Source organism: Mixophyes fleayi, chromosome 4 (genome assembly GCF_038048845.1).
Source record: "Mixophyes fleayi isolate aMixFle1 chromosome 4, aMixFle1.hap1, whole genome shotgun sequence".
NCBI classification, from domain to species: domain Eukaryota; kingdom Metazoa; phylum Chordata; class Amphibia; order Anura; family Limnodynastidae; genus Mixophyes; species Mixophyes fleayi.
In genome coordinates, this window is record NC_134405.1 from 63,350,879 (window position 1) to 63,375,841 (window position 24,963).

The 24,963-nt window shown below is 41.7% G+C and overlaps 1 protein-coding gene and 1 long non-coding RNA gene across 2 annotated transcripts in view; one reads left to right on the plus strand and one right to left on the minus strand.

Moving 5' to 3' along the window:
* The window catches only part of LOC142151538 (uncharacterized), a 38,120-nt gene extending 26,567 nt beyond the window's left edge, over positions 1-11,553 (plus strand). Inside the window, exon 3 of the long non-coding RNA XR_012691203.1 lies at positions 11,340-11,553. This is a non-coding gene — a long non-coding RNA (uncharacterized LOC142151538). The remainder of the gene's footprint in view (positions 1-11,339) is intronic.
* Positions 9,571-13,747, minus strand: LOC142151537 (interleukin-1 beta-like). The gene is made up of 7 exons (XM_075207287.1): positions 13,678-13,747; positions 13,508-13,562; positions 13,182-13,227; positions 12,531-12,750; positions 12,187-12,366; positions 11,233-11,375; positions 9,571-10,074 (listed from the first exon to the last, which is right to left on the minus strand). Exons 2-7 carry the CDS (start codon positions 13,552-13,554, stop codon positions 9,865-9,867), a joined length of 846 nt encoding a protein of 281 aa, XP_075063388.1. The 5' UTR covers positions 13,555-13,562; positions 13,678-13,747; the 3' UTR covers positions 9,571-9,864.
* Between the last annotated feature and the right edge of the window lie 11,216 nt (positions 13,748-24,963).

The following is a 24,963-nucleotide window of genomic DNA, read 5'->3' on the forward strand; positions in this document are numbered from 1 at the left end:
GGTCGTAGGCTATATCAGGATTGCACACAAGTAGCAGAATGTCAGGAACTCAGGATTTCACTCTGGTAGCAAAGTACCAGGAACTCACGGTTGCACATTAATAGCAGGCTGTCACGATCAGGGTACCAAGAACTCAGGATTACAGTATAGAATCACAGGAAATGTAACTGTTACAGCATAAGCACACAAACTATCTGGCCATGATTGCAGGGAGAGCCAGAGTTTTAAAACCAAGCAACAGGTGTAGCTTGTTAACTGTTGGGGAATGCATGGTTGGCTAATTGCTACTGTCAGGATTTGGAGTCCCTTTTTTCAGTGGACTTCAGAGATCTTTGGTGCAGTGCCATACTTTCACCAGGGGTGCTGCTGTATTTTTGTTTCCTACTGTTACTGCAATGCAGCAGTTAAGCTTCTCTTCTCCACTTCTCAGCAGTTGATGAACAGCACCTGTGGCTGGTTCTTAAAATTCTGGTTCTCCCAGCAGATTAGGCCAGATTTGTTGAACCAGTGAGGGAGTTGATGGTGTCACTCTGCTACAGTCCCTGATATCCTGTTTAACTACTAACCTTGAAACCTTGATTCAGACCTGATAATCCTGAGCATCTGTGATTTTGATCTTGACCTATTGTAAAGTGCTACTGAATCTGCTGGTGATAAATAAATGATGATGATGATGATGATGATGACCTGGCAATATTCTGTATCTGCAAACCTTGAATCTTGTTGCCTGTGTATGCATCTCTAGCAAAGAGGACTTCATTCTGTGAATGCAAGGTTGTAACTAGAGATGTTCACTGACCCCCGTGTTTTAGTTTTGGTTTTAGTTTTGAATCTGCAGTTTTTCGCGCTGGATTTCGCAATGGATGTCGGGCGTGTGTGATGACGTCACGCCTGACATGCACTGCGAGCGCAATGGAGGAGGAGACCAGGGAGGGAGCCGGATCGCCAGCTGACCGCAAGGTAAGTACTGTCTTCTTTTTTTTCAGGTTTTTTTCTTTTTTTTTTTTTTTTTGCTGCCTCCGACGGGTCCCCCTGGGTTGCAGGGCCCCCGGGCACCTGCCCATTGTGCCCAATGGGAAAGACGGCCCTGGCTGAAGTGATTTGTTTTGTTTGGGCCCCCACAAAACAAGCTACTAATAGCTTAACTGCCTTAAGCCCAACAGTGCTGTCAATCAACTCTACATTATTAAACCATGTCTGTTCGTGCTGCATATTTAATCTCCTTCTCCTCTCTGGATACCTCCCTCTCATCCCTGAAGAACTGCCAAACTTATGTAGACACAGGAATGGATATTACAACTGGAGTGGCATTACATATGCTTCAGACAGACTGTGACACGGAACATGTGGGCAGCATGGAATCCGTCATGTTGGAATACGCTGCATTGAACAGAGATTTAAACCAATATATAGATGCAGTTGAGGAGACCGTACTTAAATTAAAACATGACCTACAGGCTGAGATCCCAGATTTAAGAGAGCTTGTACACGAGAGATACACTGCGCTTCAGAAGAATAATACAGAGGAGGCCCTGAGGCATCTCCTTCAATTTTTCAAGGTGCTTTTCCAAAAGTCGAATTAAGGGAATCACTTTGCTCAGGCTAGCAGTGTCTGAATTCACTTCACAGGTGAATACTTTGAATTGTTTCAGCACCTTGCACAACACAGAAAGTATTCTCCACTGTGCTGGACTAAAATACATTCCCCCATTCTTTCCCATCTCATGGCTTGTGGATTAAGTGTTGATGGCTTTTCGCTGTTCCTCCATCTTCACAAACATATAAAGTGTGGAATTCCACCTTGTTACCACCTCTTACTTCAGTTGGTGTCTGTCACGACCTGCATCCTGCAGCTCCTGTTTGCAGGTACTTTGTTGGACCTTTGTATATATTTGTATCCTGCCTGTAGTACCACTGTCCACCAAAGGGGCCACTGTGGTACTTAGACTGCTCTTACCTGCCTCGTTGTTGCTGGAAGCTTAAACACCTGCTTCTGGCCTATATAAGCCTGCCTGTCCCAAGCAACCTTTGCCAGATCATCTGTTGCAATTACCTGTGTTGCTGTGCCTGTTCCCTGGCTCCTGTTTGCTGTCTGTTTTCTGAGTTTCCAGCACATCTATCCGCAGATCATCTCAGCCACTCTGTCTACTCCAGTATCCTGTGGTAACACTCTGCAGATTATTGCTACCTGTACTCTGAAACTTCAGTGCCTTGCTCTGCAGACCGTCGCAACTTGTGTGCCATCTTCACTACTTTGTGGTAAATTCCTGCGGACCATCATATTCTGCATCTGTTATCCACTGTGGTGTTTAGATATTTCTGCCATACCCTACTGTACTGCAACCTGAAACCTGTGTAACTGGCGTTAATAAAAACCAGTTAACTTCACTACGCTCTCTGTGGTTTTTATTGGGAATCCTGACAGTATGATCTGGCCCTAAATTGAGCCTGTTGTTGCACGTTTTCCACACTTGTTTTGAGGATTCCCAGGGTATTGGCTTTACTCAGCATTCAACGTCCTGAGACCATGGCTAGTATTTCTTCTGAAATTCCCCTTCTCCAGATGCTCCAAGTGGACATTCTCCAGCTACACTCTCAAATTTCTCATGTGTCCTCTTTGCTAATTAAGGTGCTTAAACAACTTCCACTTTCCATTTCACGTACTTCTTGCTCCAATTCAAACTCTGAACTCTTTTTCCAGGAAGAAAGTTATCACTGCAGTACAACCTCTAGAGAAGGTATCTTGCAATACTGTGGATCCACCTAGGGAACAACTAAATTTATCTGTACAAGGGGCACCTCTCAATGTCTCTACAAGTTTGCTACACTGTGCTTTTTAGTTGATTGCAAACTCCAGGTTCTCAGGTGCTCCACGCCCACATCTGACCGAGGAGGAGCGATGGCGCAAAAGGACCAATAAACTATGTCTTTACTGTGCCAGTGATGTACATTTTTGCAAGACTTCCCACTCCGTAGACCACGACCTTCTACAGAACTGTATCCAGTTTACTCCTCTTCATTACGGATTTATTTACACAGTGCCTCCTGTTTCCACACTTCAGCCTGTTCTGCTCCCTGGGTTGTGGTTTAATACGCTAGTTTCAGCTGCCTGATCCGAGGTGCCATCCACTGCCTCCAGCTCAAAGGTGCCATCCACTGCCTCAAGTTCTGAGTCTCTTGCAGTTGTTTCCAGCGCTGAGTATCCTGCCATTGTCCCCAGCGCTGAGTCTCCTGCCGTTGTCCCCAGCGCTGAGTCTCCTGCCGTTGTCCCCAGCGCTGAGTCTCCTGCCGTTGTCCCCAGCGCTGAGTCTCCTGCCGTTGTCCCCAGCGCTGAGTCTCCTGCCGTTGTCCCCAGCGCTGAGTCTCCTGCCGTTGTCCCCAGCGCTGAGTCTCCTGCCGTTGTCCCCAGCGCTGAGTCTCCTGCCGTTGTCCCCAGCGCTGAGTCTCCTGCCGTTGTCCCCAGCGCTGAGTCTCCTGCCGTTGTCCCCAGCGCTGAGTCTCCTGCCGTTGTCCCCAGCGCTGAGTCTCCTGCCGTTGTCCCCAGCGCAGAGACATTGTCTGCTTCCAAGAGGGTGCTGCCCTTGCAGTCCGTTTCAGAGGGGGCGCTGCCCTCACAGCCTGCTCCAGAGAGGATCCTGTCCCTCCAATTCTGCCAATCCATGCATTATCAACATCTTGAAATCGGATCACTACATTTTGGCAACTGTTCATGATCCTAGGTTTCAGAGGTATGTCTTCTCTTTCTTTCCAACCGGCCCAGATCTCAAGAGATACAATGAGCTCCTGGTCAGCAAGCTGACACCTCAAGTGGTACATGACACGGCAACGTCTCCTCCCTCAGTTTCTTTGGCAGCTGCTGCTAGGAGAAAGCTTAGCTTTCTCAAGACACCCAGTGATGCTGCAGATGAGTCAGCACAAAAATCGTGACAGCTCTGTTGTAAAATGAACTACAAATTCCACAGGGAAGGCCATTACCGGCAATTACACCAAAGTACAGAGACTTCTGTAATGGCAGATTCCAGCGGGGATTAATTAGTATTGTGTGAAGATGATGTATATACTGATGAGGGTGAGGATGATGACAGTGTAGATTGTAGGCTGGAGATCACTCTGTTATACTGATTGAGTTAAAATAACAGACTGGAAGCTTTAAAAGGAGGGTGGTGCTTAAAATCATTGTTCTCCTTCTGTTAACCATGGGTAACTGCAAGGAAACACATGCAGTCATCATTGCTTTGCACAAAAAAGGCTTCACAGGCAAGGATATTGCTGCTAGTAAGATTGCACCTAAATCAACCATTTATCGGATCATGAAGAACTTCAAGGAGGTTCAATAGTTGTGAAGAAGGCTTCAGGGCGCCCAAGAACGTCCAGCAAGCGCCAGGAGTGTCTCCTACAGTTGAATCAGCTGTGGGATCGGGGCACCACCAGTGCAGAGCTTGCTCAGGAATGGCAGCAAGCTGGTGTGAGTGCATCTGAACGCACAGTGAGGTGAAGACTTTTGGAGGATGGCCTGGTGTCAAGAAGGCCACAAAGAAGCCACTTCTCTCCAGGAAAAACATCAGGGACAGACTGATATTCTGCAAAAGTTACAAGGATTGGACTGCTGAGGACTGGGGTAAAGTCATTTTCTCTGATGAATCCCCTTTCAGATTGTTTGGGGCATCTGCTCGTCCAGAGAAGGAAAGGTGAGCTCTGCCATCAGTCCTGTGTCATGCCAACAGTAAAGCATCCTGAGACGATTCATGTGTGGGGTTGATTCTCAGCCTAAGAACACAGCCATAAATAAAGAATGGTACCAAAACATCCCCCAAGAGCAACTTCTCCCAACCATCCAAGAACAGTTTGGTGACGAATAATGCCTTTTCCAGCATGATGGAGCACCTTGCCATAAGACAAAAGTGATAACTAAATGGTACGGGGAACAAAACATCAAAATTTTGGGTCCATGGCCAGGAAACTCCCCAGACCTTAATCCAATTGAGAACTTGTGGTCAATCCTCAAAAAACGGGTAGACAAAAAAACCCCACAAATTCTGACAAACTCTAAGCATTGATTAGGCAATAATGGGTGGCCACCAGTCAGTATGTGGCCCAGAAGTTGACTGACAGCATGCCAGGGCGAATTGCAGAGGACTTCAAAAAGAAGGGTCAACACTTCAAATATTGACTCTTTGCATAAACTTAATGTAATTGTCAATAAAAGCCTTTGACACTTATGAAATGCTTGTAATCTTCAGTATACCATAGCAACATCTGACAAAAAGGTCTAATAACACTGAAGCAGCAAACTTTGTGAAAACCAATACTTGTGTCATTTTCAAAACTTGTGGACATGACTTTAGACACTCTACTAGTTATGCCCAATCCTGGATCCTGATAAATGTTGCCTTTGTACTACCTATATATATACTCCTCCACAATCGTCTTTATCTGTCACGGTCTCAAATGATTCCGAGTCTTTACAATGCGAATCCTAGGGCCTGCACAGTTTAGCGTTACACTAACAGGGCGCTAACAAGCAGATGGTGTTCGCCAGGAACTGCCGCAAAGCAGTATGGTCTTAGCTGCATCTGCCCGCAGGTCGCGGCCCCTGCCAGAGTACTGAGCGAGACCCTCTTGGAAAGGCAGGAGAGTAGAGGAACTTTGATAGAAGTGTCAGCCTTGCAGACGAATAAAGTAGAACAGTCGGTACCTGAGTGGAGTGTCAGCTTTGCAGACGAGTACAATAGAATAGTCGGTACCAGAGTGGAGTGTCAGCTTTGCAGACGAGTAGAGTAGCCGGACTTGAATAGAGTACTAAAGATAAAAATGACCGCACTAAGTGGATTAATAAAATAGACAATGCTTAACCCCAATCTTACTAATAGTGTGTTCCAGAGTTATTATCCTATCATAACTAGAGGGTGCTCCCTTATACTTGTACATTCGAATAAAGGGCCAAGAGAAAAGAGAGTATGTGTAGAGGCACTCCGGGGTATATGATTAAAATAACATTTTATTAGTATGCATTAAAAGTAATATTTCATACAACTAGCGAAAATATATTAAAAACATGTGCTGTGTGAGAATAAAATGCAGATCTAACTGCAAAATCGCTGTGTTCTCACGCTATTAAATTGTGATTGGTACAAAAGTTCTTATTATATTTTCTTATTATGTTATTACTCTGCTGGTTTTGGTATAGCTATTAAATCACTTACTTGCCGATAGTGTCAAACATAATAGTGCTTGATAACATATATATTTACAGTACGGCAAGGTAATGAATTAAAATGCCTGTTTTGATAATAAAGTGGGCAACGTTGCTCACTTAATTGTCCACAGAAAAGATCATATAGTAGAATTGGTTAGTAAATCAGGCAACATGCAAATGGTGATTGAAAAAAGTGTCACGGGCCACAAACCCCTGGGGGTAGAAGGAGGTGTGAAAGTGTCTTTAAAAGGCTGAGACAAGGTATAGCAAGAGGTCAGATTTTTGGGGAAATCAATTCACATTGATAAGCTGTCCACCTTCCTTGCCACAGAGTATGCCATTCATGTAAGTGACACTCTGAATCTAATACTTTTTCATTTTAAACTGCTTTGCTTGTGTATGTTATCTCAATCCATTATTTGTTTATTATTTATATCTGTATGCCCTGTACTTTGGTATATTAAATCTATAATTTAATATGTTGCTTCCTCGATACTCTAACAAATTCATTAGCCTATTAAGAAGGAATAGCTCAACCAAGTTAACCCTTTGAATGCTAATGTGTGATTTGTTGATACATTTGATTAACAAGCTTAGTGTGAGCTTGCATTTACATTTGTGTAACAGACTGGAGGTGTGAAGAGTTAACCCTTTGTTCGCTGGTGTGGGTTTTGCTAGTCTGTGAGCAGCTAGAAGCCTTGTGTGCCAGTGTGGAGCAGTATATTGGGGTCCTATTGCCCGTATTCATTAGGTGGTGGAAAACCTGAAGTGTGTGGGGGTGTGAGCGCTGTTTGGGGGCGATTCAGTAGGTCTAAAATCTGTGTGATAGGTAGAGATAAACTGTGGGCTGGAATAGTGTATGACCTCATACAACAATCACCCCAAAGTCACGGCAGCTGGGAGCGTGTTCGTGATGAGTACAAGAGCTATGTGAAGAACAGAAAGAGGCACAAGCGAACCAGCAAAGTTGGAGGATTTAATTTCCAGAAAGGAACTGTGGAGAATGTGGGAATCTGCAGCCTGCAGTTCGCAAGGCTTTGAGGTTCTTGTGGGTCAGGGATGGTAGAATCACTAGAGCATTCAATGAAGCTGATGTCAAAGACACCACTTCCTGAATTGAGATCACAGTGACGGAATAAGGAGAACTGCACATCATTTGTGATGTAGAGGTAAGCAGTTCTGGATCATGCCCAAAAGGTGCAGCAAGGATCTTTGAAAGTGCAGCAAATTTGCCCTCAGGCCCAGAATTCCGGGAGGCAGATTTTTCCAGAGGACATGGCAGCAGATTTGTCCTTGGGCTTGGAGGCCAGGAGAGCAGGTTTGTCCTCAGGCCCAGAGGCTGGGGCAACAATCGCGGAGACCACAGGCAAGGCATTTGTCTTGGTGACATTAGGTAAGGCAGCTATCTTAGAGGCTACGAGGAGGGCAGGTTTCAGAGACCTTGGGTTATGGCAGTAGTCTAAGAGACCTCAGGAAAGGAGGCAACAACTGGACCCTCCGTAATGGAAGAAACAATTGGTCTCTGAGGAAAGGAAGCAATGACTGGATTCACAGGAAATGAGTCATTGAACGTAATCTGCAATATATTAGACTGCAGGGACTTTATCTGCTACTTGATACTTGCAGATCGGCTGGAATGTCATCAGAGATAGAAGATTCCTCTTGTATGAATATAAGAACAGCAGGATCAGATTTCTGCTTTAGAACACCTTCACTTTGAAATACTGAGCTGTCTTCATAGATAAACCTAGTGGCCCATTGCAGAGAGTCGCCATTTAGCTTACCCTGTACACTAGTGTTGACACCAGGCATAGATTGGCACAGTGGAGCAGAACATGCCACTACTGTACGGCTGGATGATGCTGGTCTAACCTCTACAGAGGACCCCGTTCTGTTCTTATGAGCATGCATGTGGGCTGGTGCATGCACAGTGAAGCACTGTTTAGGAAATTAACTGAATGCAAATTAAGGCTTCAAAGTGCATGCACCAGTCCTCACGCATGCTCAAAAGAGCAGAGCAGCCGCTTCCAGAGAATATTGCAGAGCCCCACCCCCACATTTTGCTATTGGGCACAAACAATTGAGTTTTCACAGCCTTGGCTCCCTTTTTTATTTTCAAAATTTGTGAGCTTAACCTCTCCTAAATATCTTAATCCAGAGAAAGGCAAGACAAACCACTCAGTAAGGCATCTGTCAATTCAATCTCACAGGGAAGGCAGTCGGATTTATTCTTTTCTAACAATTACTCCAATGTTAATAATTCTAACTAACTTCCATGTGTGCAAGAAAGACATACAATTATTTTTTAAAATCCATTTAGTAAATTTTCCCTCGCCATCTTCTACGGTATTGAAATCTACAACCGGACCAACCAACCAGTAGAATGCCACTTTTTGTGGTGGTGATGGTCTTTTCTCCAGTCACAATGGATGTGCTCTTTTCACCTGAACAATCTTTGTTATGGAAAGGTCATCAGAGAATTTCTGTTGTTCTTGAAAATATCTGTGTATGTAAAGCTTGCCACTCACTTCAGATATCAGAAGTAATATCTGGTAATTGGCCTATTATTTAAGCCTGTGTGGCACCAAAATGGGCCAGATGCCCAATAATTATCTGAACTGTGCACATTCGTCTAGATCTCGACCAATTGGAACACCTACGTGTCTGGCCAAATGTGTCCGATCAGGATGAGCAGCAGAATCAGACCAAACAGGTATCTTTTATTTATAGCGTAACACCTTCATTGTCTTAGATCACATTGTCCTCCATCTGTCTATTAACATAGGTGATCAAAACTGTGTCTTCTCTTTATATCTTTCAGTCAGTGGTGGATCACTGATAGGTATATAAAAATTAAAAGCAATTTCAGCATTATGGGAGTGAGCTGGTTATAAGAGTGTGGGGTTTTAGCAGAAAATTCATTGTAATAAAAATACAAGGTTATGAAATAGCCAGTAGGTAGTTGGCTGCTTTTCCTGCTTTTGGAAGTTTATGTGGTACAGAAAACACTTGAATTTATTTGTAATTTAACATTAATGATGTTCTATTATCTGTCATATTGGAGCCTTATGTGCACCTGGTCATACTGCTGTATTTTATAAAAGGACATGCCAGTGGGCGCATAGCCTGCGATTGGGGAAAAAGACTTATATGTCCATTATGTTCAACCTTTCATCATAAAATAACACAAGCTGATCCAGAGGACTCCTTTTTCATTCTTTCATTTCAATTCCCAGCACTTTGTTTGTAAATCCGTCAAAAACATAAATGACAAAGATGATTTTTATTCCCATTATTTTTATTGTACTATCTCAAATCTTGTCATTAAAATCAGCATTTTTTCCATAAAAAATGAATGAAACATCTACAGATAATAAATAGAGATAAATTAATTACAAAGCAACCATTACCATTGTTATATTAAATACAAAGTACAACAATATAAAATATAGATATAAACAATATATATATATAATATATAACATTTTATGGAGCTACTTTTTGTTCTCTGACTGAGAATCGGAACTTTATGAAAGTGATTACAATAAAACAAATTCTGCCAGGTCTGACAAAGCTTCTGAAGGACAACTAATGTCAAATGTGTGACAGAAAGGACACTGAATTCTGTGCTGTACATAGTACATACATAGAGGTGGTTGGATCTCAGATTAATTCTGGATAAATATAAATTCTCTTAGAAATACTTGATCATCTTTCGGCTTCATTTCCACAAACTTGTGCTCATCCTGTGACGTGCTAATATACCATCCAGGGAAAGCCACTGACTCAAAGGTGGTGCTATTACTGGTATTCTGTGCTTTGTAGAAGAGGTAGGGCAGCAAATCATTGTTCCTTTTCTCCAGCATGTCGGTGACCTCCTAAGAGAAATACATATGAGAAGAGTTTAGCTGAGATTCGGGAGAGAATAATTGTGCACCCAACAGCTGAAAATGTAAAATTTTGACTCGGAATATCCCACTTATAATAATATTATAGATTGTGCACCACCAGTCTTTCTGACCAGACTTTCACATTATAATGTAGTAATGTTCTGTTTTGCAGAGTCCTCAATTGTTTTCTACAAAGGGTTATTATTTTTTTTTTCCCAAAACCCAAGTACATCTGAATCCTTTATGTGATCCATAGTTAAATTTTTCAGAGAAAATGTGCTTTTCTTTAATGACTATAAAATGTGACTCCACATTTATTTAACACCCTTCCCCCACCTCCATAGTTTTTTTCTTGTGGTTGAAAAATAAGCACATAATAAAGTTTATGTTTAAACATTTTAAATATTTTTCCCACCCATAAGGGAGACAGAATATGAATATCAATGTTTGCAAATCATTTATTTTATTATCAATTGGATTATATGAATTTAAAAAAAAAACATTTCAGTGGACATATATTTTAACTATTGTCTTTTGGTAAAAATATATCATGAATAGAAAAATTGCGACTTGTGTGGAATAATGATATTAAAATAAGTAATTATTGTATTTGCACATTAGTTTTGCATATTTTAGATGCTGACATAACAGCTTTATAGAAAGAAGTCTGGTTACACAATGATCAATCCTTATACTGTGTACACAAATAAGCTGATGTACATTGGTGTGACTCCTTCTGGAAGGGGCCCTTATGTTAGACTATTGGTCCTGCTAGTCCTGCCTTTTTATTTCACTTGTTACCATTATCTCCAACATTTCACCACTGAGCACTGATTATACTAATCTAGCTGGTTCCCCTCTAGGCCATTAGTTATATTTATTACCCTATGTTCTGTTTAATTGTGTTTGAATTTGTTTGCACATGCTTTTGATTGATTAAAGAGATTATTAATATTAAGTTATTTTCTATTTTCATCTAGCATAGGAATGGAAACATAGATATGGAACATGCAATTATGGAAAATAATCAGTGTTAGCTTTCAAAGTGATTTGAGGTGTTTTATTTATGTGCTTTAGGTGTGCTAGCCATTAGTATTGAGGTATCAATGCCTCCACTGGCAAGAACCGTCATTCATACATACTCACCGTCAGAGATAGAACCGGAGTATCTGCCTTATCTTCTTCAGGTTTACAAGATAAAAAGAGATTGCAACCTGCCAGACCCAATGTGACTGGAAGTTTGTCTTCCACAGGAGGTGCTGAAATGTAGCTGCCCATGTTTATCTTTGCTGAAAAGAAGAAAAAAGTGTGAGAATAATATGCTCTTATTGTATAATACAATATGTTGTCTTGTGGAAGTGTACAGTGTCAATTGCTTAATTACTATACACCAGAAAAACTTTACTTGTAGGATTTTATCCAGATATTTAAAGCTTAGTTTATAGTAAATGCATAAATAAACACTAAATAGGGATTCTTAAACGACTCCAGTTTTGTGTATTGTGTTCTTAAATAAATTTAACTCATGGCAGTCTTCTCCCCAGAAAATGTTGCCATCCGGGTGGCATTAAGAAGTATCTGAGTGGTGGCAATTGTAGTATTTTGTAATAATATTGAAAAATGTTGGAGGTAAGTGCGCACACCTGCCAGGATTGGTGGTCTAACACACACTGCTGGCTGTAGTGCTCACATAGTGCCTGTTCTAATAGGAGAAACAATGGTTTATTCTGCTATAAAAGTGTTGGGCTTTATGCACCGGGTGGCAAGTAAAAACAGCCGGATGGAGCGTCAAGGCATCTAGGCATCTCGCTTAGGAACTCGCCTACAGGAGATGCCTTGACACTGACAGGTGAGCTTAACCCCAATATAGCTATATTGTGCACAAAATTCTCCTTTAGTGATTTTTATATATTGTTTTTTTCTGAATGCCAGACAACATTTTTCTTTTATTTGCTGGGGAGAACACTGCACAGAAAAAATACTCAGTGTAATTTGGTGGCATCTGCAGTATAGGGTGTTATAACCTCATCATTAATGTGGAAGGCCAATAAAAATAGTTTCCTGGAATACAGAATAAGTAATATATAAGTAATGACTTACCTTCTTCCTCAAGATTGATCCCTTTTAAAAACAGGGCAACAAGATGCGCCTTGCCTTGAAATTCTTGTAGTTTCAGATTCTTCTGTGTGCTGTCTCGAATAATGTGGACAGTTGTATTTCTATGTTGGAATTTGGATGGAGGCGCACATGTATCTTCTATGTTGCCAAAGGAAATTTCTTCTAATGGAAGAAAAAAAACAGGTAAAAAATGTTTAGCGTTTAATCAGTTTCTTGTACATGTACTGCATTAGCTCGCGTGGACTGCATGTCTTTCAAATAGAAACAGTCTTGCAGTCTCATAAGTTAGCTTGTTTAAAGGAATTAATAACTGCAAGTGTTCTTACCCTCCACTAGGATTGCATTCAGCAGGTCAATGTCATTGAAAGAGGACTGTTTGTTGCAGCCTTTCTCTTCCTTCAGCTTTTCCACAAATACTACCGGCAATATTGCCTTCTTGAAGGAGTGCACAGGCTTTCTATGCTTCCTTATGTCTGGCTTTATTCCAGATCTGCACGGTGACCAATTGGTGTGACACGAGGTCCATTCTAAATGCTTCATACTGCTCTGTGGAACAGAATTAGCAATTTTTTAAATGTTTTCGATTTTGGATTTTTTTTTGGTTCTGTCAGTGTAAAGATAACAATTGTTAACAATCTGGCATTTTTAAAATAAAAAAAAGTGTAATTTGTAATTTAAAAGAAAGTGTGTTAATAAAATAACAGTTACAAATCAAGAATTTTGTTTAATAAACCCCCCAAAAACAAGTCAAATATGTAAATGGGAAATCTATATTTTTTAAATACATACATTTATTCTATCTAAATATAAAAAATGTTCTAATTATGAGAAATAAGTAAATAGATATTATGCTTCTGACCAGATTAATGAGTTTTGATGTTTTAGATTTTGATTTCAGATTGTGTCAGTTTTCCTGGATTTAACTAAAATAATAATTTTATCTATTAAATGTAACAGAATTGTCATGTTAAATTTACCTTCATTCTACAGGAGTAGTCTGCATACAATTCTAACTCATTTTCACTAAAGATACAAAAAGAAAAAAAAAATAGATTTTCTTCACACAATGAGTCACGAATAAATATTGTTATATAAGCCCAATAATTCAGTTGTCTGAGGCAGAAGCTGAACTGGCACTGTATTCATCCTCATCCTCAAAGCCTCATATTTAGAATTTGTCAGCAAGAACTTGTATATATTGTATATTTTTGCTGCCTTCCAGCTAATTCTCCTGAGCGAGCTGCCTCAACCTGCTTCATAATATGTTATATTAACCCTTATATAGAAGGATAACCTATATTACCTGTAGCTGTCCATTGAGATGACATTTGATTCAGGAACTTCTGCCATTGTTAAACCTGTAGAGAAATAATATTAAACATAAATATAGATAATGCAACTACATTTCTTACAATAAACCGTGCAAAATATATCCTAAAAAATATAAGAGGGAAGTAGAGAGTAACTTGTTACCTTTTGATTTAAGAAATTCAGTGAGTCCTATTGTGGTTCCTTTCTCCAGGAAGAGAAAATGTTATCTGCTTGCAAAATCTAACTTGTCACTTCACTCCAGCTGTTTTTATAGGCAAGTAGAGACGTGAAATCCGGATGTTTAAGCAATGCAGGATTTTACATATCAGTGCTAAAACACACTTTGTGAACTTGCATCACATATATTAAAAACAGGATTGTCCGGATGTGGGTGTGAAGTGTAAACAAATTGGTGGGATTTCTTCAATTTTACTGTAATCACAGTGAAATCACAATATAGATGGCACCAACAAAATAAATATATACATTTAAAATACTATCAAATGGTTAAGTTAATTCCTAATAAAGAGGCTCAACAAGAGTCTCTGTAATAGGAGAACGGTGCCTTATTAAATACTTTACCATGCTCATGCTATCTACGTACACTGTTCCTCCTTTTCGATGGGTTTTTTCTTTAAATAAAAAAAAATTAAAAAATCAAACGGTGACCCCTCTCGCACCCCAATGTGTTGCTAGCACCAGCTCATAATCTAGGCTGGTAGCAGCAAAATCAGGGAGACCAACAGAATGGGTCACCCCGAAAAAATCGCTCTCAGCTCTAGGCTATTGCAAGCTGGTCTAATACAACAAGGAAAACACTCCTGTTCCCATACATGTGTGTGGTTTCTTTGTGAGCATGTGCAGAGCGATTTCATGCAGTTTATACTAGGCAAACTGACATAGTACTTACACTGCATCAGCGCTGTACAGAGACCACACTGACATAATTTCCTGCCAGAGCTTACAGTCTAAATTCCCTAACATACACAGAGAGAGATAGAGAGACTATGATCAATTTGATAGCAGCCAATTAACCTTCTACTTCTACTATAGTATGTTTTTGGAGTGTGGGAGGAAACCGGTGCACCCAGAGGAAACCCATGCAAACACGGGGAAAACATACAAACCCCAAACATAAAAATCCATGGTCGGGAATCAAACTCATGACTCCAGTGCTGTGAGGCAGAGTTGATAACTACTAAGCCACCGTGCTGCCAATCACACTATGCACAGTATCTTATATGTTTATGTATCTAACATACCTCCTATATACAATCATCTCTGTATGCTGTCCGAGTATATCACACATGAACCTCATTGCAGCCCATTTAACCCATTACAGCCTCCAAATCATTTTAATACCTTAAAACTGACAAAAAACTTGCAGCCTTATTAATTCCTTGCAGTCTGATTAACCCACTTGCAGTCAGGGGCAGGCTGGACTGTGGGGCATCTGTCCCCTGGGCCAGTCCCATAGTGGGCTACCTTGCACTTAAGCACATGCATATGACTGTCAATAAATAATAAATCTCCTTTGATAAATTGCTTTAGGAATTTAAGCAGTGTGGGATTAACTAGGTTCCAGGCATCATATAGCACACATTTGTTCTCGGGAAGTCAGCTCAACTTAGAATATGCATGTCAGCAATGTTTCATCTGCTAATCAAATTCCCTTCCTGCGATCTATTTAGGATAACTATCTAAATTACAGACATTGGTATTGAAAGATGTTAAGCTTGTCAATTAGAAGGTCTATATATTTATATAGAAATTATAAAACTTAAATCTTCATATTTCATGTTTTGAGACCTCTCTGTGCCTTCCCATCTTAACACAGTGACAGGTAGCCAAATAAGGTGAGCCAAGCATAGATAGCAGCTCTACAAATAAATTAAAGTAATTGTGTAATTTCCAAAATATTGGCTCTTATAATGTTTTGATATGCAGTTTTGTGGGAACTTATGATCTGTTTATTGAATTTATGCATCTGGAATGTGTCAGGTTGTGGCAATTTTGGGTTCTATCAGGTATAGATTTCCTCCCCGTATTATAATATACACCGCCTCTCCAAGTTAATTCCAGAGGAACATTTTTAAACACCCATTGAATGGTATGGCATATTGTCAGTTTTGGTGAATCAATCCAATATGGATCTGTCCATTTCACTAATGCTTGTCCCTGGAATACAGACTATACAATCTACATAACTGCTCTCTTTTCAGTATGTTTGTCACTTTATTTTGTAACTGTTATTGTCTTTATTTTGTATGTCATTTATTATGTTTTTTATTATATTCAGTACCCTGTACCGTTTTATATTAAATCTAAAATGTAATATGTTTGGCCTTGTTACTCCTTATGTAACCTTATGGTTACAAATCCATAAGCTTTTTAAGAAGAGAAGTATTGCTTGGCTTTGCTAACCCGTTTCAATGTTAGGGTATGCTGTGATAACCCTTTGTTTGCTTGACTGTGTTAACTCTTTGGATGCTATCAAGTATTAACCCCTTTGACCAAGAGCATAAAGTGTGTCAGCCGGTATATTTGGGTAACAGCTTTATATTATTATTATTATTATCATTTATTTGTTAGGCGCCACAAGGTTTCTGCAGCGCCTTACATAGTACAAACAGTAGACCATACAGGGTGAAACATTACAGAACAATAAACAAAAAGTACCACTGCTTCAGAAACTCTGGGCAAACATATGGAGTGAGGGCGGAGCAGAAGAGTAGGTATGGATATAGGAGGGGATAGGGGCCCTGCTCATGCGAGCTTACATCCTAAGGGGAGGTGGACAAAGCAGGCACGGAAGGGAGGCAGTGATGCAAGGGAGAAAAGGAGCAGGGGAGAGAGGGGAGAACAAGCAGAGTAGATGAGGGGTTAAGTGGATGGTTGGAAGGCTTTCAGGAACAGGTGAGTTTTGAGTGCCCGTTCTGCAGGAGCACAGATTGGGAGCGAGATGGATGGAGCTATGGAGTTATAGATTCCTGTTACTAACATAATAGATGGTGGCAGAGATTAAGTTGTGTATAGATGTGAGAGAATTGCTTTGGGGTGTTATTCAGCGAGATCTGCGTGATTGGTGAGTGTAAGTTTGAGTTCTGATATCCTGTTTAACTCCTTGCAGTAGCATCCAAATCATGGAGGCGATGAATGCATTCATGCCATGTAAGTTATTTATGTTACTACTTTTGTGGCTTCTTGCATAAGCTGAGAGTTTGCCTGAAATGTTTAATTGTGAACAGTCACTCCCACAGCGCAAGCTGGTAGTTTGTGGGAGGGCGACCTGCTTGTTTGTAATCCAATACCTGCACTCTGAATGCAGATGCAGATCTACAGCACTTTTCTTTAAGCAAATGCACCTATTTAGGGACCGTACTCATACATTGGTGCACGCACACCAGTTTCTGGATGTGCATCTGTGGGGATGTGTATTCCGACCATTTGTCTGTGATAGGACTGTGTATATCAGCAATAATAAAAACAAACCTCAAAGTCATGCTTGACATCATTTCTGGATCACCCAATGATTATGTACATCTTATCTTTTTATTTACTCCTAAAATGCTGCCTGTTGGAGCCTCATATATGTCCTGAACAAGCCATGAGAGTAAGGCATCATAGAGACAGCCTTAGTCTAAGGTGACATAGGGACAGTCTTTATTACATGTGTCATATTTATACATTTGAATGTTATAATTACCTTGGTCTTCAAACACAAATTAAAGTGCATTGCTATAACAAATTTGTGTGAAAAATATAACATTTGTCCCAATTAAAGTAATGGCTAATTCCCGATAGCCAGCACTACAGAAGATGTCTAGTAATCTAGTAAAATTCTATGTCCAGAATGGAACTGTGAACGTCGGCTAAACCGGGAACACCCTGTAAATGTCTCTACTCCTTCAATTTCATTGGAATATTTTATACTAAAACATGACATATTGTATTTCCATTCTGCTTATAGTCAGTCACAATACTGTAGCTAACCTGTATTCGGCAAAGATACCGGGCCCCAATTCTGACAGCTCCTGCAATTTAAAGGAGCAAATCTTAGTATTCCTACCATCTTGACTTGCTAAGCCGTGCACTTACCACAGAAGACCAAAAATAAGAAAAAGTGAGATAATTTAGTACCAGTCTATGTTGCACCAACTCCTTTTTGTACGCTTGTAGCTCCCGTCCAGTATACCTGAAAGTGTCATCATACATCTCGGTGATATTATCTATTAATTTAGCTAGGTCTTGGATATATTTAAAGTTTAATGTTCCCCGAGCGGTCCTGGTGAGATCTAGAGCAACCATAACTTGGAAACCAGCAGTTTCACTAATCAATTTTGTAGCTATGGGTTCCTCACCAGGAATCATATTTCTCTTGCCACGGTGTTCATACTGTGTGTGTATGTATGGTGGTGATGTAGTCTTGTGAATATCTACCATTTCTTCATGAGTAATAGTAATGATTTCAGGAACCAGTTTAGCTAAGAAACACAAGCCCTTGGAACTCTGAGTCACCCAGGAATAAGCTTTCCTTCCACAAACAAAATACACATCATCAGGGAGAACATAAGGAACAGTATGCCCATGAATTATATCACACAGAGTTTTGATAAAACTACCCATGCCTAGTGTCTCCATCTGCTCTAGACACGTGTCGGCATTAATGATATTTTCACATTTATCTGTAGAGACTTTTCCAATAGATACCTTCTTATGTTTGGTTATACGCCCTAACTTGTGACTTCCATCAACATTCCTGCCTAGTAGTGACCTTGTGAGTCTCTCTCTAAAATGAGTGTGGCGAGCCATTGTCTGATCTGATAGGTCAGCCTCCCAATTCTCCAGGCGCTTTGCATGAGATATGTTTAGGCACAGCAAAGATCTGCCTATGGAGTATTGTCGAAGCGTCAGACTAGGGGACCTAGTGTTATTGTACCTCCCTTCTATGGGCCTCCCACCCCTTAATTCGAGTACTTCGGATATGTTTAGAGGGAATGGCACTAGTCCTATGTTATGCTGCCCTTGAGGCACGTGAGAGCACACCCAACACTCGGTTTGGTTTAGCACCTTACCCACCAGGGAGTGATAATCCTCCAAAGGATGCCCGCCTATATTCAGAGTACTAGGGGACTGGCATCGTTGGATGCATCTCTCTTCAAATAGGGAGTTGCAGAACTTGCAGATACAATACTCATCAGACAATAGCCCCTCACACTGCCTCCGAGTTCCTGAGCTAGCAGACCTTTTCATAACCCCTAGACCAAGTTTGATAATGGGCTGCTCAGGATATCCTATTAACTTTTCTTCGGCCTCCATTTCATCCGTATCACTCCCAGAACTCTCCTCCGTCCTCCATCCTCCTTCACAAAAATAGAATGTCCTAGAAAAAGTAAAAACAAGGAAAATCCTGGAACAAAAGAAAAACAAAAACTGCCACTCCATCGCTGGAAAGATAGTTCTGAGGCAACGTCTCTGGTTCAGGTGTCTCAACTGCAGGCTTTAGGTCTCCCGGAACAGGTTCACAAGTGACAGTTCTATGTCGTCGGTCTGAGTCTTGTCTTGCATTTTCTCCGGATTATGGACTCTCCTGCAGTGGGTGGAATGGACCCAAGTGTCTCTCTCTGCAACCTTCAGTGATGTAGTACTAGTCAGCAGCACTTGGTACGGGCCTTCCCAACGGTCTGTTAAACAACCTGAACATAAGAAATTGCGGATCATAACATAGTCTCCAGGTTCAACATCATGACAGTTCGTTTCTGGCATACCAGGTGACAGCATTTTTAGTTTTTGTTGTTGTTGTTTCAGCTGTCTACTCATTCTTATAAGATATTGTACAGTCACTTCATTATTACACTTCAAGTCGTCTTGTGGACTCACGATCAAATGAGGTTGTCGTCCGAACAGTATCTCAAAGGGGGACAGATTAAGAGGAGGTCTAGGAGTGGTTCGAATGCTGTGGAGGACCAACGGCAAAGCCTCAGGCCATGCCAACCCAGTTTCAGCCATTATCTTACCTAGTTTGTTCTTGATAGTACCGTTTACTCTCTCCACCTTACCACTGGCTTGTGGTCGGTAAGGGGTGTGAAGTCTGCTACTGATTCCCATGAGTTTACACATATTTTGGAAGATATCACCAGTAAAGTGGGTACCCCTATCACTTTCAATGATTCTAGGGATACCGAACCTACACACAAAGTCTTGTACGATTTTCTTTGCAGTGAACACAGCAGTATTAGTGGCTGCCGGATATGCTTCTACCCAACCTGAAAACACATCAATACACACTAACACATACTTTAGATTCCTGCACGGTGGTAATTGGATATAGTCAATTTGTATTACCTGAAAAGGTCCGTCTGTAGGAGGGATGTGGGATGGCTCAGTTGGAATAGTTTTCCCAACATTTTTCCTCAAACAAGTAAGACATGACATTGCTTTCTTACCAGCCTGAGAGGAAAATCCGGGAGCACACCAGTATGCTCTCACCAGTTTGCGCATACCTTCTTTACCCAGGTGAGTCAGGCCGTGTGCTGCTTCAGCCAGGCTTGGATAGTATGTTCGGGGAGCTACAGGCTTACCTTGTCCATCCCTCCAGAGTCCTGAGGACTCTTGACCACATCCCTTCGCCTTCCAGACCGCCTTTTTACTGCAGGGAACACAAATCTTGCATTTCAATTAATTTCTGCGTGTCTAATGTCTGAAAAACCATCATAGTCTCGGTCGATACAGTCATAGGTTGCCCTGCTGCCCATTTAGCAGCTTCGTCTGCCCTGTTGTTGCCCAATGACACTGGGTCTTCTTCATAGGTATGGGCTTTGCACTTTATGACGGCTACTGTTCTGGGTAACTGTATCGCTGTCAGAAGTCCTTTTATATGTTGTGAGTGTGCCACTGGTGTACCTGCTGCTGTCGTAAAGTTTCTAAGACGCCAAAGGGCCCCAAAATCGTGCACTACCCCGAAGGCGTACCTAGAGTCAGTATATATATTGGCTGATTTACCCTCTGCCAGTTCACACGCTCTCTTTAGTGCTACTAGTTCCGCCACCTGGGCTGAGTGAGGTGGACCAAGGGGTTCAGCTTCTACCACATCCTGATCGTCTACAACAGCGTAACCAGTACATAGCTCTCCTGTCTCTGTCTGTCTATGGCAGCTTCCGTCTGTATAAAACGTAAAATCTACATTTTCTAAGGGGGTGTCACGTATGTCGGGCCTTGCAGTAAAGGTCTGATTCAGGTGTTCCATACAGTCATGCGTGTCAGTATTCTTGCCTAACTCATCATCAACCAGGGTCTCCTCACCTCCCACCCTTTGTGTCTCTTGAGACACATACGGAAGGTATGTAGCTGGATTTAGGGTGCTACATCGTTTGATGGTGATGTTTGAGGGTGCCATCAGGGCTAGTTCCCACTTTGTGAATCTAGCTGAAGAAACATGTCTGGTTTGGGCTGAATTTAACAGAGCTGATACAGCATGGGGTGTATAGATGGTTGAATTATGTCCTAATACTACATCCTCGCTCTTACTTACTAGAAGGGCCGTTGCTGCTACACTTTCGAGACATGTTGGGAGTGACCTTGCCACATTGTCTAATTGTGCACTGTAGTATGCTACCGGTCTGCTAGCATCACCATGTTTCTGTGCGAGTACACCTGCTGCACAGCCATCAGCTTCTGTACAAAATAGCTCAAAAGGCTTTTCATAATCAGGTATTCCCAATGCAGGTGCTCTTGTCAGACTATCTTTAAGGTTAAAGAACGCTTGCTCTGACTCTTCTGTGTGTACGACACGTTCTGGTTTTGAGGAGGAGACTAGCTCCTGCAATGGTAATGCCAGAATAGAAAAACCTGGGATCCAGGACCTACAGTATCCACACATCCCCAAGAAAGTACGAATCTGCTTCTGGCTCTGCGGCAGGGTCATGTGTTGTATGGCCTCAATTCTGTCGGTTGTCAGGTGTCTTAGCCCCTTAGTGAGGCAGTGTCCTAAGTATTTGACCTTAGTCTGACATGGCTGTAATTTATCCTTTGCCACCTTGTGCCCTGTTTGTGAAAGATGAAGCAACAACAATTTAGTATCATGTAAACATGACATAAAAGAATCAGAGCACAACAACAAATCGTCCACATATTGAATTAGAACAGACCCATTGTGGGGTTGAAAGGATTGCAAACAGTCATGTAAGGCTTGGGAGAAAATACTGGGGCTGTCAATGAACCCCTGGGGTAGTCTGGTCCATGTGTATTGCACTCCCCTGTAGGAGAATGCAAAAAGGTATCGGCAGTCAGGGTGAAGAGGGACTGAGAAGAAAGCAGAACATAGATCAATGACAGTAAAATGACTGGCAGACGGTGGAATCTGCATAAGGATGACAGCTGGATTCGGCACTACGGGGAATTGGCTCTCAACAACTTTGTTAATTCCCCTTAAGTCCTGGACTAATCTATAGCCCCTCCCCCCATTCTTCTTCACAGGGAAAATAGGAATATTTGCTGTACTGGCTGTACGAATTAAAATCCCTTGTTGTAACAGCCTCTCAATAACAGGATATACCCCTAGTTCCACCTCCGGTTTTAATGGATACTCTGGGATGTTTGGAGCTATCCTACCACTTTTTAGATTGACCATGACAGGGGCTACGTTTGCCATCAGTCCAGTGTCCTGTCCATCTCTGGTCCATAGGGAACCTGGTATTTCCAGCAACATCCCCTTTACTTGAGATAGACTTTGTTCTATAACAGGAGAGTGTAACATTAACCTTTGAGGGGTGTCCAATATGTCCTGTACCTCATGTGCAACCTTCTCGGGTATATCTAGGAACACACCATCTGAAGTACAGTATATGACACATCCCATTTTACATAACAAGTCTCTCCCTAGCAAGTTAGTAGGAGCCGCTGCAGCCAAGAGAAACGAATGCTTAGTATGCAGAGGCCCGATAGTAACTTCGGCGGGTTTAGTTAGAGGATAATGTAACACTTTTCCCGTCACCCCCATAGCTGGAATATTTTTGCTGGTCACCTGTAGATTGAAAGGAGAGGTTATCACAGATCGGGCCGCCCCTGTATCTACAAGAAAAGTTTGTTTCCTGCCAGCTATGTCAACTATCATTGTTGGTTCTTCACTCTGACTCTCAGTTAACCTCACTGGCTGTAGACTACAGGTATGACCTGACCCCTAGCGCTGACTATTGATTTCCCGTGCAGCATTTGCTGCCGTAATATGCGCGGGTAGATGTGAGTCTTCTAGTCTATGTGAATCCTTTCTTGGAGGATATCTATGTGACCCACCCCTATGTGTATTGAGTCTTTCTTTATTACAATCTCTCCTGTAATGTCCTTCCTCGTTACAGTTGAAACACCTGATCACTTTAGGTTTCCTGTTATATGGGTTGTATGCTGGTGGTCGTGTGTGCACCCCTTCTAGAGCCTGTATACTTACCGTCATTAACCTATCACTTTTCTCTTCCCTTTTTCTAAAAAGGTTCTTGTCATGCTCCACAGCAGACTCCCTAAGGAAGTCTACCGTGACGCCTCTCCAATTAGGTAATGTGGTTTGTACTCTCGTCTTTAAATTTTCCCTAAGGCCATCCATCAGTACCCCTACAGCTACCTCTCTGTGATGTGGGTCCTCACTTATGTTGGATATCCCAGTAAATCGTGCAATCGCTGTTATAGCTCTAGCAAAGTAATCTGAGGCAGTTTCACTATCCTTTTGTTTAATGGTGAAAATCTTACTCCAATTTACCACTACTGGAAAACAGATGGCTAAGTGTTTGACAATTTGTTCTATATTCCGTTGGTTAATCTCATCAGTCAAGGTGTCATCTTCCTCCAACAAACAATCTCCAATAAATTTTTGTATGTTAGTATTGGGAGGAAGACACGCCCTCAACACTACCCGCCAATCCTTACTGGTTGGTTCGTGAGCATTCCCTAAGTCTTTAACAAATTTCTGACATTTAGCTAACTCCTTTCTAGGGTCCGGGAATTCAGTCATAATGGAACGTAATTCTGATCTAGTCCAGGGACAATGCATTGTAACATTTCTTAAAGGAACTACACCATCCTTATCTGGTTTCCCATTGGGAACCGATATTGTACGGACCGGGAACACACCCTCTGGTACACTAACTTCAGGGGACGCTACAGGATTTACAGGCCCTAGATTTAGAACACTTTCACTCCTAGTGATCACGCTACTCTCACCTATCTCAGCCATTTTCTCATACTTGCGCTGAGCCTCTAGTACATTAACAGCATGGGCAATGGCCGAAATCACAGTGGGTTCATCTTCATTTTCAGATACACTTGATTGAAACTGATTTAAAACAGGGTACAACTTAGTAATTTTTCTATTTTCAGTTTTAACAACGGCTGTACTTACCCCTCCCGCCATATAAGGTGGCGGGGGCGCGCTTGCGCTGAGTTCGCCACGCTTCTCAATGGTTACATCCGCCTCGCGCGCGCTTTTCGCCACGCCTATTTCCGGTTTGCATTCGCTGCTCTGCCACGTGTTACCTTCCATTTGCCACAATTTTAAACAATCATTATGTCTATTTCTCTTTTTCGTTGACTTGATCAACCATATTTTATCTTTTACAGTATTTAGTACCTCTGCATTAAAACTCCCTATTGTTGGGAAACGCCTATCACAAGCTTTGGTCATCCCGACCCACGTGTCACAATACACAGTTGCATATGCACCATATTTCTTACACATGAGAAACCTCGCTGAACCAATAGGGCCTTCCTTAGGCAGTACACTGACCATCTCTAGCGTATGCTTAGAACCCATGTTGAACAATATACCTTCTACCCGGAACACAGACACACCGCAATGCTCTGTTCCTTCCGGCCAAATGTGAAATACAGACACACCGCAATGCTCTGTTCTTTCCACCTAATAATTTCAACTCTGTTGCTATACTCACCGCTAGAGATCTATAATGCTCGGTGAACGTATTTCCTTTAGCCGCGTTCACTCGCTTTTCTCGCCCCTGGCGAGGATCCCTAATACAGAAATATCACTGTGGGCCCCAAGGGCTATCAGCTCCTCGATACCCTGGCTCAACCACAAAAATCTGCTGAGTTTATTATCGCTGGGAGCGCAAAGTCGATACAATCAACCTGCCTTTCCAGTATAATTCCTCCTAGCTGCTTCACCAATTCGCACTAACGGTGCGACCGGATCGCACTGCCTACCAATACTAATTATTAGCAAACCTTGCGATCTATTGGTAGCGCTTTACGAAAACCCAGTTTTCGCATTCGGTATACCTGCCCTGTATACCGTCCTTCAGTTGGGCAATCCGCCTCGTCAGACAGCAACTGAGCACCTCAACAATAAAACAGTGTATCTACGTTACAACATCACACACTATACACCTTTTCTGCGCAGAAAATCAAAAGTTCCCAACAATAGTAATAATGTCTCAGAGGCTTTCC